Below are 16,240 nucleotides of genomic sequence, written 5' to 3'. Positions count from 1 at the left end.
ATAAATTAAAAGCTTTATAGCTATTCTAGGTAAATACTTAGATTGACTGCTGAAAAGCTGTTTTAAGCTAATGCTATTTACTAGTAATAAGCGTGATTTATATAGTTTATCTTTTTAGCTAGAGTAATAGGAGCGTTGCTTTTAGCGGCTTATTTAGAGCGTTGCTTACCTAGAGCGATAGAAGCGTTGGATTATTTAGATTATCTAAAGTAAAGCGTTGCTTTAGTTGTTTTAGTTATCCTTTCGCTTTATTATATAACCTGCTTCTGTTATATAGCAAATCCTTTTAGGTTTGCCCTGCTGGCTTGTAGGGTTTATTTGCGCTTTTAGGGAACTAATAGTGCTTTTTTAGTTTTATTCCTGTTACGTTTATGATATTATTCCCTTTCTTTATTGTTTTTTTGTTTTTAAAGAACTTAGGTAAGTTTTTTTCTCTTTTGTTTTCTTTTGTGTGTTTGTTGTGTTTGTTCTGCTAATAATTATGCTGTTGCGTGTAGAGAAACTGCGTTTTAAGAAATCAGATTAGTATGATTGACTGTTTGCGTTTATTGAGTTGTTAGGCTTTGAAGTTATGCTTTGTTTGTTTTGTTTTATGAAGGGGTGGTTTTGTTGGATGATGGAGGGTGTTTTCCGTTGTTTTGCCTGTGTTAAGTAAGGTAAGAGGTGTGATAGCTTTGGGGTGCTAATGAGTGTTTGTGAGTTTTGGTTTTCCTTGTTTTTCTGTTTTCTTTTTTTTTTTTTTTTTTTTTTTTTTTTTTCTTCTGACTATTCCTTTAGTATTTTGGGTTATTGCGGAAGAAAAGAAGTTGCGTTCTTAGGAGCTTGAGGCCTAAGAGGCTTTATGTAAGGCTTATTGTTAGGCAAGTAAGGCGATGGCCTGTTTGGATTGTTTACGTTGTTAAAGGGAGTTTTTAGTTTGTTATAGGGCTGGTTTGGTAAATAAAGGTTTGGTTGCTTTGGATACGTTTAAGGAGGCTGATTGTGCTAAGGCTGTTAATTGAGTTGTAGCTAAAAAGTCTGAAGCTGTTTTTGATGTTTAATAGAATGGGGGTTTTGGTGTTGTGGATTGGGGTTTTGTGATGGAGTCTGCTGATGTGGATTTTTCTGGCTGGTTGTTTAGTGGTATATCTGAAGTGTTTTTTGGTAGTTTGCTAGGTTTTGGATAGGTTTTTATAAATTATTTTTATTGCTATAATTTTCCTATTTGACTAGGTATTTTGTTGTTTTCCTATATGTTTAGTGGTTTAGGATGCGTTCTACCTTATATTCCAGTTTATAGTTATTAAGCTTAATACTAATAGCTAATATTATGTTAGCTAGTATGGGTTCCAATATAGAAATATAGAAAACTAGGTGGATTTTTATTCCTTTTAGTAGCGCAAGTTTATAGTTTATTTTCGATATTCTTTTTTTAATTTTAAATAGTTTAATCTTTTAAAATTAAGTTTATTGTTAAATTGCTTAGTTTTAATTTGTTTTTTATAGAGTAGGTAAACTATATCTCCCCTTCTAAAGGTTAGTCCCTTTAACCTTTGTTAGTTTGCCTATTTTACTATATGTTCTTAAATAAATCCTAAATTTATTATAATTTTTCTATAAATATCTTTAATTTATTTTATATAGTTAGTAGCCTATAATGCTTTTATATTAGAAATTAGGTATTGATAAATATTTAGATTAAATTTGTAGTTAGTATAAAATAGCAAAATATTAGTAGTGTGTGTATTTGTATTGTTATATATAAATTATGCTAACAGTAGTAATAGTACCTAATTATTCTACTAATAGTTAATATAGCAGTATATATATTATTTTAATATTTAGTTGAGTTGTTTTATTTACTTATTTGTTTGTGGATATACTGTTATTAAAAGTTTGTATTTAGCTTTTAGTTGTTTTATTAAAAAGGATTAAAAGTTTGATGTAAATAGTTTATTTTGGTTAGATATGATTTTATCTAGTAGCCTGTGTTAGCTGATAATTGTTCTGAGGAATGCGTAGGTAAGTTTTTCTGCTGTGCTGGCTTTCTTATAGGGTATAAAGTATATATACTTTATAAATCTGTCTATTATGATTAGGATGCTGTTATAGCTGACTTTTATTATTAGTTTTTTAGATGGGGGAAGCTTAATAATAAAGTCTAAGCTAATTGATTTCTATGGTCTATTTAGTATTAGTAGTGGTTGTAATAGCTTATATGGCTTATATTTTACGGGCTTGCTTTTGTTGTAGAGGTTGTATTTATTAATAACCTGGGCTATTTTTTATTTTATATTAGGGAAATCCTAGTATCGTCTTAGCCTTAAGTATATAGCTTAGATACCTTAGTGGCTATATACTAGTGCTTTATAAAGTTCTTTGATAACTTTCTTTTGGAGAGCTGTTGGGAGGTAGTATTTTCTTTTGTAGAATAGGGTTCTATTTATATCTTATAGCTACTTCTTTTTATTGCTTGGGATATTTTTATAGCTTTGTTTTGCCTGATTGAGTTGGTTTGTGGTAAACTGCACTTAATAGGTTGCTGTAATTTATTACTTTAATAAGTTATTTTTTAGTTGGTCTGCAGTAAACCGCCCTTTTAGGCACCTTATACCTAAGCTTCCATCTAGGTTCTTATAGAGTACTATATAGGTTTTAAGTAGAACCTCTTACTAATAGTTTAACTGTTTGCTAAAAGCATCTACTCTTCTATTTTCAAATCCCTTTTGATATATAATTTTAGTATTAAACTGTAAGAGGTATTCTAACTATTAAATTTGCTGCTTATTAAGTTCCTTAGTAGTTATAAAGTGTACTAGGTTTTTATAGTTTATAAATACTTATACTTAGTATTTTACTCCAATTAAATAGTATTCCCATTCTTCAAATACTTCAATAATTACTATTAGTTTTTTATTATATATTGGGTAGTTTAGTTTAGGTTTGTTAAGTTTTTGTAAGAAGAATGCAATAGGGTAAAATTATCCTTATTTATTGCATTATCCTAGTTCTCCTCTAATAGCGAAGTTTAAAGCATTAGTGCTTATTTTATAGACCTTCTTAAAGTTTGCTTTTGTGAGTATAGGTTTTAAAAGAACTTATTCCTTGATTTTATTAAATGCATCCTATTCCTCTTTTCCCTATTTAAAAGGTTAATCCTTCCTAATAAGGTTAGTTAATGGTATAAATAACTTTTTGTAGTTCTTAATGTATTGTTGGTAGAAGTTGATATAACCTTAAAAGCCCCTGACTTTTTTAATGTTAGTTGGGGTCAGCTAATCCTTAATTGCCGTAATTTTGGAAGCTTGTATTCTGATTTCTCCTAGTTGGATTGTGTATTTAAGGAAGTTGATTTTTTGTATATAGAAGTAACTCTTTTCTGGTTCTATTAGAAGTTTAGCATCTTAGAGAGTTTAAAGGACTTGGTGTATATACTGCTTATATTGCTTAAGTGTTTTTAAAAAGATTAGGATATCATTTAAGTAAACTACTATAAAGTAGTTAAGGTATTCTTATAAAATATTATTAATTATTGCCTGAAAAGAGGCGGGTATGTTAGTAAGGCTGAAAGGTATAACTAAGTATTTGAAGTAATTATACCTTATTCTAAAGGCGGTTTTCCATTCTTTTTTGTGTTTTATTTTAATAAGGTTGTAAACACCCTTGAGATTTAGTGCTGTAAACTATTATACTCCCTAAAGTCTATCGCGTAATTCCTTAATAAGCGGAAGGGGGTACCGATTTTTAATCGTGATTTTGTTAAGCTGTTGGTAGTTTATATAGAGGTATAGCTTTCCGTTTTTCTTAGGCACAAAAAGGATAGGGTAGCCTATAAGTAATATAAACGGTTGGATATATTTCTTTTTTAGGTTATCATCAAGGTATTCTCACAATGCTTTAAGCTATTCTTTGTTGAGGTTGTAGATCTTATAAAACTTGGGGTAACTTCCTTTTTTTAGGGGTATCTTATAGTTCTACTAATTATGCTCGGGTAGTCTAGTGTTAAGTATTGCTTGGAATAGCTTTGAGTATTTCTGGTACTTTTTTAGGATCTGTTTCAGGTTGTCTGTCTTTTTCTGTTGTTGTATGAAATAGATAAACTTCTTGAGTAGCGGCTGTACTATTTTATGGTGCGCCAGATGTTGTTGTCTTTATGTTTATTGTAAAGTTCCTTTTGGGGATGTAACTGTGATTTTTGGGATTTCTGGTAGGTAGCGTACTTGTTTAAGTATTGTTTGGATTTCCTGTATCTACTGCTATATTGCTTGGGCTAGCTGCTTTGTCTTTCCTTTGGTCCGTAGTAAACTAAGGTGCTGCTGCTGTTTGTTTGATTTGTTTAGGGGGTTGGCTGTTCCCGCTTTAGTGACTAAGTCTTTCTCTTATTCCTAAAGAGGTTTGCTGTATAAATCTGTATAAGCACTGGTATTGCGGTTATCCTTAGGGACTAAATTCGTTCCCTTATCTTTAACTTTCCCATCTATTAGTTGGTTCTAACAGATCTGGCTAGTAGTTTAATTGATTTAGGGGTTACTCTTTTTAAGCTATAAAATCCCTAATATAATTTCGTGTTTTGCTATATTTATAATATTAAACTGGATGATTTCCTTATAGTTGTTAAAGATAACTAGTAGATAATTAGTTTTTATATTGATGATCCTGTTTTTGTAGAGTACCTTTTATTTATTAATAGTGCTAAGTGCGTAGGGTTTTGTTTTTTGTTGCTATAGTATTTTATATTAGTTTACTACTGCTGGTAATATAAAGTTTCCTTGTACTCCGCTATTTAGGAGTACTATAAAGGGTTGTTATTTAATCTGCAGTATAATTTTTATATGCTTATATTTTTTGGTATCTGTTGTGTAGAGAGACCTTTTTGTGTTGGTTGAGGCCGGTTAAGGCTTATTTAGACTCGGCCTTGGTTGTTTTTTGTTATTTAGTTTTTTACTAGGATTTTTTTAATTTGTTGGATAGCTTTTTGTGTAAGCCTTTTTGCTACTCTTAGCGCTTATACTGCAGTAGTAAGGTTTTTTGGTGTTATGTTTTCTTTGTTAAGCGGTGAGACTATATTGGGTTAGCAGTGTTGGTGTTAGTTTTAGAGTTTTAGTTTAAGGTGTATTTAATAGCTGGTTTGCAGATAGTACCTTTATGGTTTAAGGTTTTATAGGTAGTATAGGGGGTAGTTTGTTTAAAGTTTAAGGATTGTATATCTTTAGCCTAAGGAGTATTATTAAATACTCTAGTATTATAGTTCCTTTTGCTTATAGAGCCTTGCTATTTTTATTATGCCTAGCTATTTGGGAAAGAAATCCTTTTTAATCTTGCTTGCATAATATATCCTATACCTGTTAAAAATATATAAAGCCTATAAAATTTCCTTGTGGTTTAGGTGCTGATGGTATATTTAAGGGTTGTTGTTGGGAAAATGCGCTGGTAGTAGTGTAGGGAGTTTTTTATAGACTGCTAATATTATTGCGCTTCTATTCTGTTTTAGGATTGCAATTTAGGTAATGCTAGTGTTAGGTACTATAGGGGGTACCTTATCTATCTGTTTATAGGGGTTTTAGTCCTTTAGATTTAGAGGTACTACCTGGTTAGTGCTAACTGCGATTGCAAGTAGTTTCCGTTTTGCTATTGTAAGAGTTTTTTAGCCCTTAGGCGCCTTTAGGAATTATTCTAACGCTTCTTTGCTTAAAAGGTGTGTATTGCAGTTGTTGTTGTAGTATACCGTTTAGCTTATAGATGTATAGTTTTCTATAGGTTCCTTGGTGGCTAGGTTAGCCTATTGTTACTTTAGTACTGGTTTCTAGTTATCCTTCTTTTTACTTTGGCAATTTTGTGCGAAGTGTTCTTTTTTGCTATAGTTATAGTATTTGATATTCTTTTTAGGTTTCTTTTGAGCGGCGTTAAGTTTTATTAGGCCTAAATGCTATCTGCTAGCTATTATCTATAGCTAGTACTGTTTTCTGGAGTTTAGCTTGTTTTATTAGCGGAAGGGACGTATTAAGTCCTACCTTTTTTTTTTGAGTTTGCGCTTGTAGATTTGGTTATTAATTCAGATAGCTAATTCTATGTATTGAATGAAATTGTTTAGTTAGTTTAGTTTAAATAGTTTGTCCTTTACTTTATCTTTCAACCCATTATAGAATATAAAGATCTTTGTAGTGTTAGTATAGTCAATTCTGGTATAGATTTGGCGGAACTCTGTAGTATAAGTTGTGGCGGGTCCCTTTTAGTGTAGTTTTATGAGTTCCCTTTCTGCTTGCCGTTCCTTATCCAGGTCCTGAAAGAGTAACCTAAGGGTGAGCTTATAGTTTTTAAAGTTGCTGAAAATGTTCTGGGTTTTTTGCTTGTATTGTTTAAACTTGTTTTTTTTGAGGAAGTTTGTGAGGTAAGGTTTAAACTATGCTAGGGCCTATTTTTTTAAGAAGGAGGCCGCATATATAACTTATTTTCTATTGAACTAATTGTTGAGGCTGTGGAAGCGCTGGTAAGCCCTAATCTGGGTGAGGTAGGCCTATAACTGTCCTGGGGAACTATTATAGGGGGTTGGGTTGGTAAGCTTAATAGATTTTTTGGGTTTGATTGGGGTGTTAATAATATTGGCAGTGCTTTGAAGTGTTCTGACTTTAGCCTTAAGTTTTTCTACTTTGTTGTTTTAGCTGGCCTGTTCCTGGATATAGGTATGGAGTTTCTTAATCTCCTTAACTATTTTAAGGTACTAGGCTTGTAAGAGTTCAAAGTTATTATTGTCTAGCTTTTGCTAGAGGTTCTTCTGGGTGCGGCTGGAAGATATGTTGAAGTAAGGGTGGTAATTGTGTAAGTTATTGCTTAAAGTCTATATAAAATATCCAAATAAGAGTAGTCAAAATGTGATAATTATAGCTGGTTCCTAGCTAATAAACTTAGTAAGCGGGTTTATATTTAAGGAATATTTAAAGTAGTAATATTTTAAATAATATATAATAATAGTAGATTAAAAGCTTTATAGCTATTTTAGGTAAATATTTAAATTAATTGCTGAAAAGCTGTTTTAAATTAATGCTATCTATTAGTAATAAGTATAATCTATATAGTCCATCTCTTTAGCTAGAGCAACAGGAGCGTTGCTCTTAGCGGCTTACTTAAAGCATTGCTTACCTGGAGCAATAAAAGCGTTGGATTATTTAAATTATCTAGAGCAAAGTATTGCTTTAATTATTTTAATTATCTTTTTACTCTATTACATAACCTGCTTCTATTATATAGCGAATTCTTTTAAGCCTGCCCTACTAGCCTATAGGGTTTATCTGCGCCTTTAAGGAACTAATAGTGCTCCCCTAGTTTTATTCCTATTATGTTTGTAATAAAATATTAATATAGCTGCTTTATAAAAAGTATATATAAATAGTATATAAATTTTAAAATAATAAACTATTTCTTTTTATATTTAATTATTTATAATTACCTTTATAATTACTAATTAGTATTAGCTGGGTTATATATTTAAATATAATATGTATTTAGGAATATTAGTATTTATTTAGGTGTGGGTTGCTTGCTTAGTTATAGGAAGCAACTAAAGGCTGCATCCTTTTAAAGCCTACTTATAGCTGTAGGCCTAATAAACTAATTAGCTTACTATAAACGCTAATACTACGATTCACACAGTTTCAGTATTTTGATTGAATTAAATGTAATATCCTTAAAACTTTAGCTTTTTGGTGGGAAACGGCTGTGCGTGAAGAGGTCGTCCGACTGATGTAACATTCAGGAGGTGCCCCACTGGCACCACCCACAGTGGGAGGTTCGAAAGGAAGCACGGTTTAGCTGAAAAGTGGAGATATTCCGAAATGGCTATCGGAAGGATCGAGCCAACATGTTCTGGCATGTTATATATCGTTCGACTCGCCGTCTTCCTCTTATCCGGAGCGGCTTTGACTGTCAAACAATCAAGTTCTGTTCTTGGGTTGTTAGCCTATCGTAATTCTCAGTTCCCTTAAGGCCGCACAACGATGTTGGATGTCGTCGTTATTGGTGGAGGCATAGCGGGCTTCAGTGCCGCTATTGGGCTAAGATTGTCAGGTCATGCCGTCACATTGCTTGAGAAGGAGGACGAGTTCAAAGAGGTGAGTGGGTTCCTTAATTTCTATAGACGGCATTAGCCGGCAGCCGCAATATTGCACAGAAAGGCTTTATGAACGGATACTAATGGAGCAAAAACCTTTAGCTAGGAGCAGGTGTCCAGTTGCTGCCCAATTTCACGCGCATAATGCAGAGTTGGGCCATTTTGGACCAAATACGTGAGAGGTCCGACCAGCCTGAGTATCTGGCTTTCCGCTCCTATCGAAATGGCGATCTTTTGCAAAATTATCGCGTCAATCCAGATTTTGAACGAACCTACGGTTTCCCATATCTCAATATACATCGGTATGATCTCTTACTGGTCCTCGTTGCCAAAGCGCAGGACTTGGGTGTTCGATTGGAAACAGGGAGCGCTGTTTCTCATCTTGACTTGGCCCAAAGCGCGGTAGTAACCACAAGGGGCCAGTCCTTCCGGGCAGATCTTCTTGTTGGCGCAGACGGAGAGAGAAGCTTTACTCGCAGCGTCCTTCTCGGTCACCCATACAAGCCTCAGGCTACCGGAAAACTAGTTTATCGATTTACTATCGACATTGAAAAAGTACGCGCCGATCCCAGCCTTCGTGATTTGGTGGAACCTTCCGCCATTACAGTCTGGCTTGGCCCGCACAGACACGTGGTCGCTTATGAAATAAAGCGTGGTGGTTTGATGAACATTGCGCTCACTTGTCCTGACCCTATTGAAGGAAGAATGATACCTGGTCCCCGAAAGGCAGATATGAATGAGTTCAGGGAAATCTTTGAGGGCTGGGATCCGCGGTTCATCAGGCTGCTTAGTATGGCGACGGAAGCGAGGTTCTGGACGCTGCTGCAGCTTCCACAGGAAAATCGCATATGGATCGATGAAGACGCTCACAATGTCATCCTGATTGGAGACGCTGCGCATGCTATGACGCCTTACCTGTACGTTGCTCCTGAGGCTATTTGATTCGGCCGTTTTTTCCACGCTTTCCAGCCATATACTCCAGAGTTGACTAATTCTTCACACTCCAGGGCCCAAGGTGCTGCACAAGCTGTTGAAGATGGTGCATTTCTAGGGCATCTGTTTGATGAACATGCCATCTTGGGTGACATCCCAGCTAGGCTAAAGGAGTTTTGCGAGCGCCGGCAATCCAGGGCTTTCACGGTGCGAAGCAGGGCTCAAAAGGCCGGTGAAATTTACCAGTTACCGGACGGACCGAATCAGGAGCTGAGAGATCGGCAACTACGTGAGGGCCAGCTTGTTGAAGGCTTTCCAAATCCCTTTGCAGACCCAATTTTGACGCATTGGTTATATGACTATGATGTGGAGGCGGATGCACATTCTTGCAAAATGGTAGAATAGCTTTGGATATGGAGTCGTTAAACCATCAAACGAGATATCCAGTAAGCCTTTGACCTCTAACTGCTGAATTGATGTGACTCGGGTGCTGCAGACCTTTCATCCTCATGATCTATCCCTGGTACTCCTTCAATACCACCCGCAGTGGCGGCCTTTCCCGCGCACTACGGCGACTTAACGGCAATAATGAGACTTTCTTGAGCATCAGGCGCGTACTCGCAAATCTTAAGAATCTTGAATCCACTCTCAGCTGTGAGTCTTTCCCATTGAGCCTTGGTGCGCTCCTGAGCCCCGAGTTGGCACATCATTGTCATATCCAAGAATGCGGCTTTCCATGGAGCCTGCTTTTCAGATAAGACCGTGTCGTCAATCAAGAGGTAAGAGCTCTCTGTCATGGCGTCCCTGAGATGTCTAAGAATCTCAACGGCCTTGTGATCAGGCCAGTCATGAAATATCATTCTGAGATAATATGCGCGTGCTCCTATTTCACTTTTAGTGGGAGTTGAAATATAAAGACATGGTGTTTTTCGAAGCGCGTACCTTTAATTGGCTGTGGCTTGAAGAAGTCGTGAGCTATGGCCTCGATACCCTCGAAGCCTGGTAGAGGAGTCGCTTCAATCTGGCTAACGACTTGTGCCTGGTCTTGAACGATAACCCTTCCCTCAAGGTCGGGGTATGCTTTCTTGAAGAAGATGCATTGTTGGCCCATGGCCCCGCCTACATCCACAAAGAGAGGTATGGCTGGTTCCGTATCATGCCCGTGAAGGACTTCTTCGCGAAAGTCAACAATGTCGAACCAGTTCGGCATACCATCCCTCAATGTCGCCATGGCCTTAATGTTGCCTTATTTAGCACTTGTATGACCACAAATTTCAAAGTCTTCCACTGCAGTCGCAGTCTAGCAAATGAGGGAGGGAAGGCGAGGGCAACTCGTCACACTTACCTGCATGAATACTTCCATCTGACGCGGGTGGCTTAGCAGCCACGGGAAAGCGTTGAGCTCAGTCTTATGTCCTGCATGCCATGCTAGATGATCCGGGTTTGTGGGATTTTTGTATCCATTGTCCCGCAAGAATTGGGGAAGGGCTGTGAAGGCCGGGAGCACTGTTTCAAAGCTGATGGTTTAACTCGTCAGCAAGAATCAGGTACCATGTAGACAAAGCATCAAGTGCCTACAAGTACTCAACACCTGCTGAGCAGCAGAGTGTGTTCATCCCCTTAGTGATGTTGTTTGCGCCGTAAGCATCATCCCCAGGTTGTGAAATCATATTGTTGGCCTGATAGAATCGCAAGAGGCGTTCTGGTTGAAGTAGTCAGTCTTGTCCTTGAGAGCAGAATCGAGGTGGAATCATACGTACTTAAAAGAACGGGGTCAATCTGAGTCTTCTCCGCCAACTCTTCAGTGCTCGTTGTACCGGCTTGGGATGCCAGAGCGCTGAAGATTCCCTTCTCTACACCAATGAAGGCAGCTGGAAGCTCAAGGGGCTGGACGAAGGTTAGCCAAGTCAAAGCCAGAGAGCGACTTGGGAGTGTCTCCGGAAATGGGGAGATTTTGGCTATCTAATTACTTACCGTAGACTGCAGCCTACGAGCGGTGTCGACAGGTATTTCCATCGCATGGCTGAGTTTACGCCCTGCCTCGCGCAGTCTTTGGCGAAGCAGGTCATTCTGCAGCCCAAGAACACTCTCTGGGTTGTCTGCAATAGCCTCAAGCTTGGCAGCCAAGTTGAGGGCTTCTTCCGGGCTGATAGCCATGATGGATCGGATAACTTTTGGATGCTGGCCGTGGAAAGACTTTACAAAAGGTTGCGGCGTAAGACAAGGCCGCGTAATCTGTGCAGCTCGTCATCGGCGACAAGACTAAATATATACCCAGGTGATTTCAGTCCGCGCTGCGTCTTCAACCCTGGATCCGCGCAAGGCACGACCAGAGGCACTGTTGTTCCTCCTCCAGCCGCCTACAGGCAATCAGTCAGTAAGCTCTCAGGACGAACACGGTCCACCTACCCACAAATATTGGAGGCTAGATCCACCAATTACCACACCTCCCTGCCAATGCAACAATGCTCCAAACCCCTCCCCAGCAGAGCAGGATGAGCAATGTCAGCACCAACTGCATATCAATATATCCACTTTGTTGGTTTGCTTGCGCCGCCAGCAGCTGAGTTCACACCGCTTTTGTCCGTTGTTTCGGTAATCACACCTTAGTCGTTTACCAACAGCGGCGGGTCTCCAGCCCCAAAGGCAAGTCTTACTGGCTGAAAGCAACGGAAGAGAGGTCCACTCGCAGTACTGCCCACGCACAGCCCCCTCCCGCACACCCGTTGCCCACTAGAACGCCCCCCCCCCCCTTTTTTAACGCATTATAAATAATTCCAATAGTCCTTTTTAAGAAAAAGTTGTATCTTTCTCAAATTAAATACTAAGCATTTAAAACTAATAAAAAAGAGGTTCTGTACTGTCTATTATATAAAATTTAAAACTGAAAATTGAAAATTTGAAACTAATTACATTATTAATATTATGTAAAACTTTGTTCTCCTATAAATATATTAAAACACTGAAAAACAATTAATATATAAATACGTTTCAGATAATGCCCTAAATATATGCTTATTTTTACTAGGTAATACAATAGTATATTATTTATTCACTTTGCGTCAACGGGGTGACCATATAGCATACGCTAGGTACTCATTTGCACAGTCAAGTGTTTAACAACTAGGTACCAATTCGGTCCTTACTGATGGGTCTGCAAAGGCTCTCAAGCCAACCGGAGCTATGCTGGCGAAAGTGCCTCGCGGCCCGGATATCAGGTTGGCATCAAGTCCCAACAGGTCCCTACGTGCCCCATTCTATTGCATCCTTCGCGCTTAGATACTGAACATCCGAGCGAACCTCCGATCACGCGGGATGGGTCATCCGTTCGACGAGTCACGACGTAATACTGTGAAATTCTACAAAGCAAACGCCCAACATGCCAGTTGTGTTCCAAAAAAAGAATGTAGGATCAGAGGCCGTTGGATGGAGTCCCAAGTGTAATGCTGAATTTTCAGCAATATTTCAATAGTGTGCCGCCATTGGATTCTGCAACGCGCCTGGTTGGGTTCGTTTTTCTGCATTACAACCGTACCTCGGTTTGGTCTCAATTTTGACATCTATGATCTGAGAGTCGTGGGGCGACACCAGCAGTCGAAGATGGTATCTCTGGCGACCTTGCCCCGCCAGAATGAGTTGTCTCCACCCGATATTGACCGGAGGGCTTCCTTTATTGCAGCCTGGTCTGTCCAAGGCGCTATTGGCATCATCGTGGTTGCCCTACGTTTTTGGGCACGGTCAATGCTCAAAACGCGGTGGAAGTACGGATGGGATGACTGGATAATGCTGTTCACATTGGTAAGTATTGTCAGGTATCTGCGCAGACTTGGGCAAAGCTGACACTCGTCAGTTAACATACCTTGGTTGCACTATCATGGTCATTCTCATCGGCATAAATGGCGGGACGCGTCATCTTGCGTACATTCAGCCACCCTCGCATGCGGTCTACGTTCTTAAGCTTCACCAAGCAACGCAGCCTTTCGGAATCATGGCCAGCGGCACGGGGAAAATAGCTGTGGCTTTCTTGATCATGCGCTTCCTACCTAAGACCGGCAAATGGCGGCAACGTTTTCTTTGGTTCCTTATCGCTATCACCTTTGTTAATTCCGTAACTACGTCCGTTTTCAACTTCACCCAATGTGACCCCGTCGCAGCTCTCTGGGATCCGGCGTTGAAGCCCACGGCCAAGTGTTGGGATCCAGCAGTCAACGCAAACTACGGTATTTTCGGAGCTGCTTGGGGATGTGCTTTTGATCTTATTTTGGCCACAATGCCTATAAGTATCATCTGGAAACTCCAGCTCTCTTTGAGAAAACGGGCTGGCATTATTGCTCTGCTCGGATGTGGTGTCTTTGGAGCCGTTGTCACGGCCGTCAAAGCCAACGAGTTGGAATTGCTTACGAAGAGGTCGGACTTTACATGGGTTCGTGTGTCCTCTTGTGATTTTGCCATCTTGTTCTATCAACTTCAATTATCCGCCCCTCCTCGAAACCAACAAGCCCCCCCCCCCCAGGCCTAGGACTGCGTTGAGTCCAATGCTGACTTGTCTCCCTCACAGGAAACATATACTTTATACATATGTGTATCACTCGAGCTCTCCGTGATTATCCTTAGCGGATCTATTCCGACTTACAAGCCGCTTTGGGATCGCTTCATCAAGCCTAGATTGCATACGAGGGCAAGCAGTGGATCCTACGCATCCGACTTCGGGACGGCCGGCGTATCCAAGAATCAAATGTCTCCTAATGAGTCAGTTTGTCAAGGTCTTGGGCACTGCTCTCAAGATCTTCGGTTCGTGCCGGTGGGAGCAATGAATACTGCAGGAAGGCATTGTGCTGCAGTCACTCGTTTTCCTGAAAATCAATTAATACATGCCTCATCTGAAGGCCTTAGTGAGGACTGTTCGGAAATACGGAATCCTACAAAGGTTAACATGGGTTTGAATTGTGGGATTAAGGTTACTGAGACCGTCAGGGTAGAATGGACGCAACATGCACATGAGAGTCACATGCAAGGTCAGCTTGTGTGAGTTTCTCCATCTCTTAGCATTGGCTCAACCCTCGGGTGGCCTCGGAATAGCGAAATATTTTTCTGCTTTGAACTTGAGAGACCTGAAAGGGAGAAACGGTCTGTTTTAGTTTCCTCTGGAGTCACAATTATGCTATGTTAGGTACGGCATACGTCCTGTATGCCCCTCAAAACACCCCATCACCATAGGTTTTACACTTAAAGTCTCGCCCAGACAAGTGAGTGTCACGTGTAGAACTGCAGTTCCGTGCGGCTGAGAATAGTGCGCATATCCAATTGTGTGGAACTGGTCGTCAGAAAGGTGGAGACGAACACAGCGGACTCGGGCAAGGGCAGGGCCACAGCTCGAATCAACACCTGAAACCCTCCAACCAACAAGACAATTTGGCCATTGATTGACACACAATCAGACCTTGAGAAGGGACGTCCTCGACAACTAGGTACACCGAGTTGTGAACCTCGGCATGTATGAAAACCTAGCCGCCTACTTCAATGTTGGGACCCGTTCGTGGAGATACGCTGCGCCGCTGGTGAGCCTGACCAACAAGTACTCACGTACAACAATATTCGTTCCTTATTGTGGGTCAGATCCACAATAGGTGAATCCTACAGTACTGTTTTGTGGTCACAAGAGCAATTCTCTTGAGAGGACTACCTAGGCAACTTTCAAAATGACTGTTGCCCCCACCTGCAGAATTACCCACTGGCATGCCTTTTATAGACACAGTGTCGCAATTTTTGTCCAATTGTGGAGCATTCATTGATCCTTCACAGCTCAGAAAGCAGATTGCAATTGGTAGGCAGCATCCAAATGCTGGAAATGTTGGGACACGGTAAAGTCCGGTCTGGTGTCATTGGAGAGTCCAGCGCCGCATTAGAGCCGTGAGAAACTCAAATTACTCAGCTTATTTACATTCTTCTGCTGAACTTGAGCTGGCAGAATTCTGGATATTCCCAAGACATGCCACCATTCATGCGACGGAGTGTTCTATCTACGATGACTGAAGCAACTGCGAAGGCCAAAGAATCAGGCCATGATAACAGGAATCCTAAGTCCTGGCCGGACTACAGCGCACCTAAAATAGGCTTCATTTCATTCCTCCCGTCATCTTGGGTACCCTTTGCGGAGCTGGCTCGAATCGACAAGACTGCGGGTATCTACCTGTTCTACTTCCCACACCTCTTTGGTACTCTCTTCGCTGCCTGCCTCACGCATCTTGGACCACAAAAAGGGGCAGACTTCCATGGACTGCTAGAAGTCAATGCCGTCCTCTTCCTAGGAACAGCATGTTTCCGAGCTTCGGCATGCTCCTGGAATGACACTATGGACATGGAGTTCGACCGGCACGTCGAAAGGTGTAGAAACCGTCCTTTGGCGAGGGGGGCCCTGAAACCTTGGCAGGCACATATCTTGACTGTCGTCACTGCTCTGCTGGCTGCGGCGTGCCTGGTCGTCCTGCCACTTGCGTGCTGGGTGGTTTCAATTCCGAGTATATTTCTACTCTGGCTTTATCCGTTTGCCAAGAGGTTTACCGATTTCCCTCAAGCGATCCTGGGTGTCCAAGTCGCCATCGGTTTTCTCATGGGTATAGCGGCACAAAACAGCTCGATTCTTGTCGAAGTTCTGCATGGAGATACAGAGAAGGCATGGGCACTGTCTATATCGATTGGGGCATTCTACATCGCCCAGGCTTGTTGGACCGTCATCTATGACACGGTGTACGCCCAACAGGACGTTGAGGATGATGCAAAAGCGGGCGTTCGCAGCATAGCTATACGGTTCCGCGGGCGAGCGAAGACTTTGCTGTGGAGTCTCTCGATGGTCAAAGTAGTCCTGTTGGTAGTTTCCGGCTTCGCAGCAGGGTTTGGCGTTGAGTACATGGCAGTCGCATGCGGTGGTGTTTTGGCGTCGTTGGTGTATATGCTTGTCACTATTAACTTGCATAGCTCCGCGGATTGTGCATGGTGGTTCAAAAACGGCTGTTGGTTTGTTGCTGCCTCCGTCGTCGGTGGTTTGTGCCTGGAATTGGAATGTGGTACACAGTGATCAATGTAGAAGCTATCGTAACGTTGAGAAGAGGGCTAGCATTCACAAGTCAGAAGTGCATGAAGAAACGAGGAGAGTTTTGAATAGAGCAGTCTTAGTCCAAGTATTGTGGTAGCAAAGGAAACAGAAATTCACATGAATCATTTGGT

At 40.5% G+C, this 16,240-nt stretch overlaps 4 protein-coding genes across 4 annotated transcripts; 3 read left to right on the top strand and 1 right to left on the bottom strand.

The window, feature by feature from the left end:
• Window positions 1-7,970: 7,970 nt before the first annotated feature.
• Window positions 7,971-9,421, top strand: J7T55_015544 (FAD/NAD(P)-binding domain-containing protein; the record flags this gene model as incomplete). Its single annotated transcript, XM_053139787.1, has 3 exons — window positions 7,971-8,084; window positions 8,186-9,000; window positions 9,091-9,421. The coding sequence occupies 3 exons, from the start codon at window positions 7,971-7,973 to the stop codon at window positions 9,419-9,421; spliced, it is 1,260 nt and encodes a 419-aa protein (XP_052997266.1).
• A 161-nt stretch (window positions 9,422-9,582) lies between these two features.
• J7T55_015543 (O-methyltransferase) lies at window positions 9,583-11,173 on the bottom strand (the record flags this gene model as incomplete). The annotated part of the gene is made up of 6 exons (XM_053139786.1): window positions 9,583-9,899; window positions 9,959-10,250; window positions 10,362-10,533; window positions 10,595-10,718; window positions 10,777-10,903; window positions 10,991-11,173. 6 exons carry the CDS (start codon window positions 11,171-11,173, stop codon window positions 9,583-9,585), a joined length of 1,215 nt encoding a protein of 404 aa, XP_052997265.1.
• A 1,222-nt stretch (window positions 11,174-12,395) lies between these two features.
• J7T55_015542 (uncharacterized protein) lies at window positions 12,396-14,405 on the top strand (the record flags this gene model as incomplete). The annotated part of the gene is made up of 6 exons (XM_053139785.1): window positions 12,396-12,404; window positions 12,489-12,524; window positions 12,611-12,814; window positions 12,867-13,439; window positions 13,575-13,765; window positions 14,288-14,405. The coding sequence occupies 6 exons, from the start codon at window positions 12,396-12,398 to the stop codon at window positions 14,403-14,405; spliced, it is 1,131 nt and encodes a 376-aa protein (XP_052997264.1).
• Window positions 14,406-15,041: 636 nt separating this feature from the next.
• On the top strand, window positions 15,042-16,091 carry J7T55_015541 (uncharacterized protein; the record flags this gene model as incomplete). Its single annotated transcript, XM_053139784.1, has 1 exon — window positions 15,042-16,091. One exon carries the CDS (start codon window positions 15,042-15,044, stop codon window positions 16,089-16,091), a length of 1,050 nt encoding a protein of 349 aa, XP_052997263.1.
• Window positions 16,092-16,240: the final 149 nt, after the last annotated feature.

This window comes from Diaporthe amygdali (assembly GCF_026229845.1).
Source record: "Diaporthe amygdali strain CAA958 chromosome Unknown NODE_5_length_1802954_cov_64_987939, whole genome shotgun sequence".
Taxonomy (NCBI): Eukaryota; Fungi; Ascomycota; class Sordariomycetes; order Diaporthales; family Diaporthaceae; genus Diaporthe; species Diaporthe amygdali.
The sequence above is the reverse complement of the archived record's forward strand: the minus strand, read 5'-3'. Positions and strand labels throughout refer to the sequence as shown.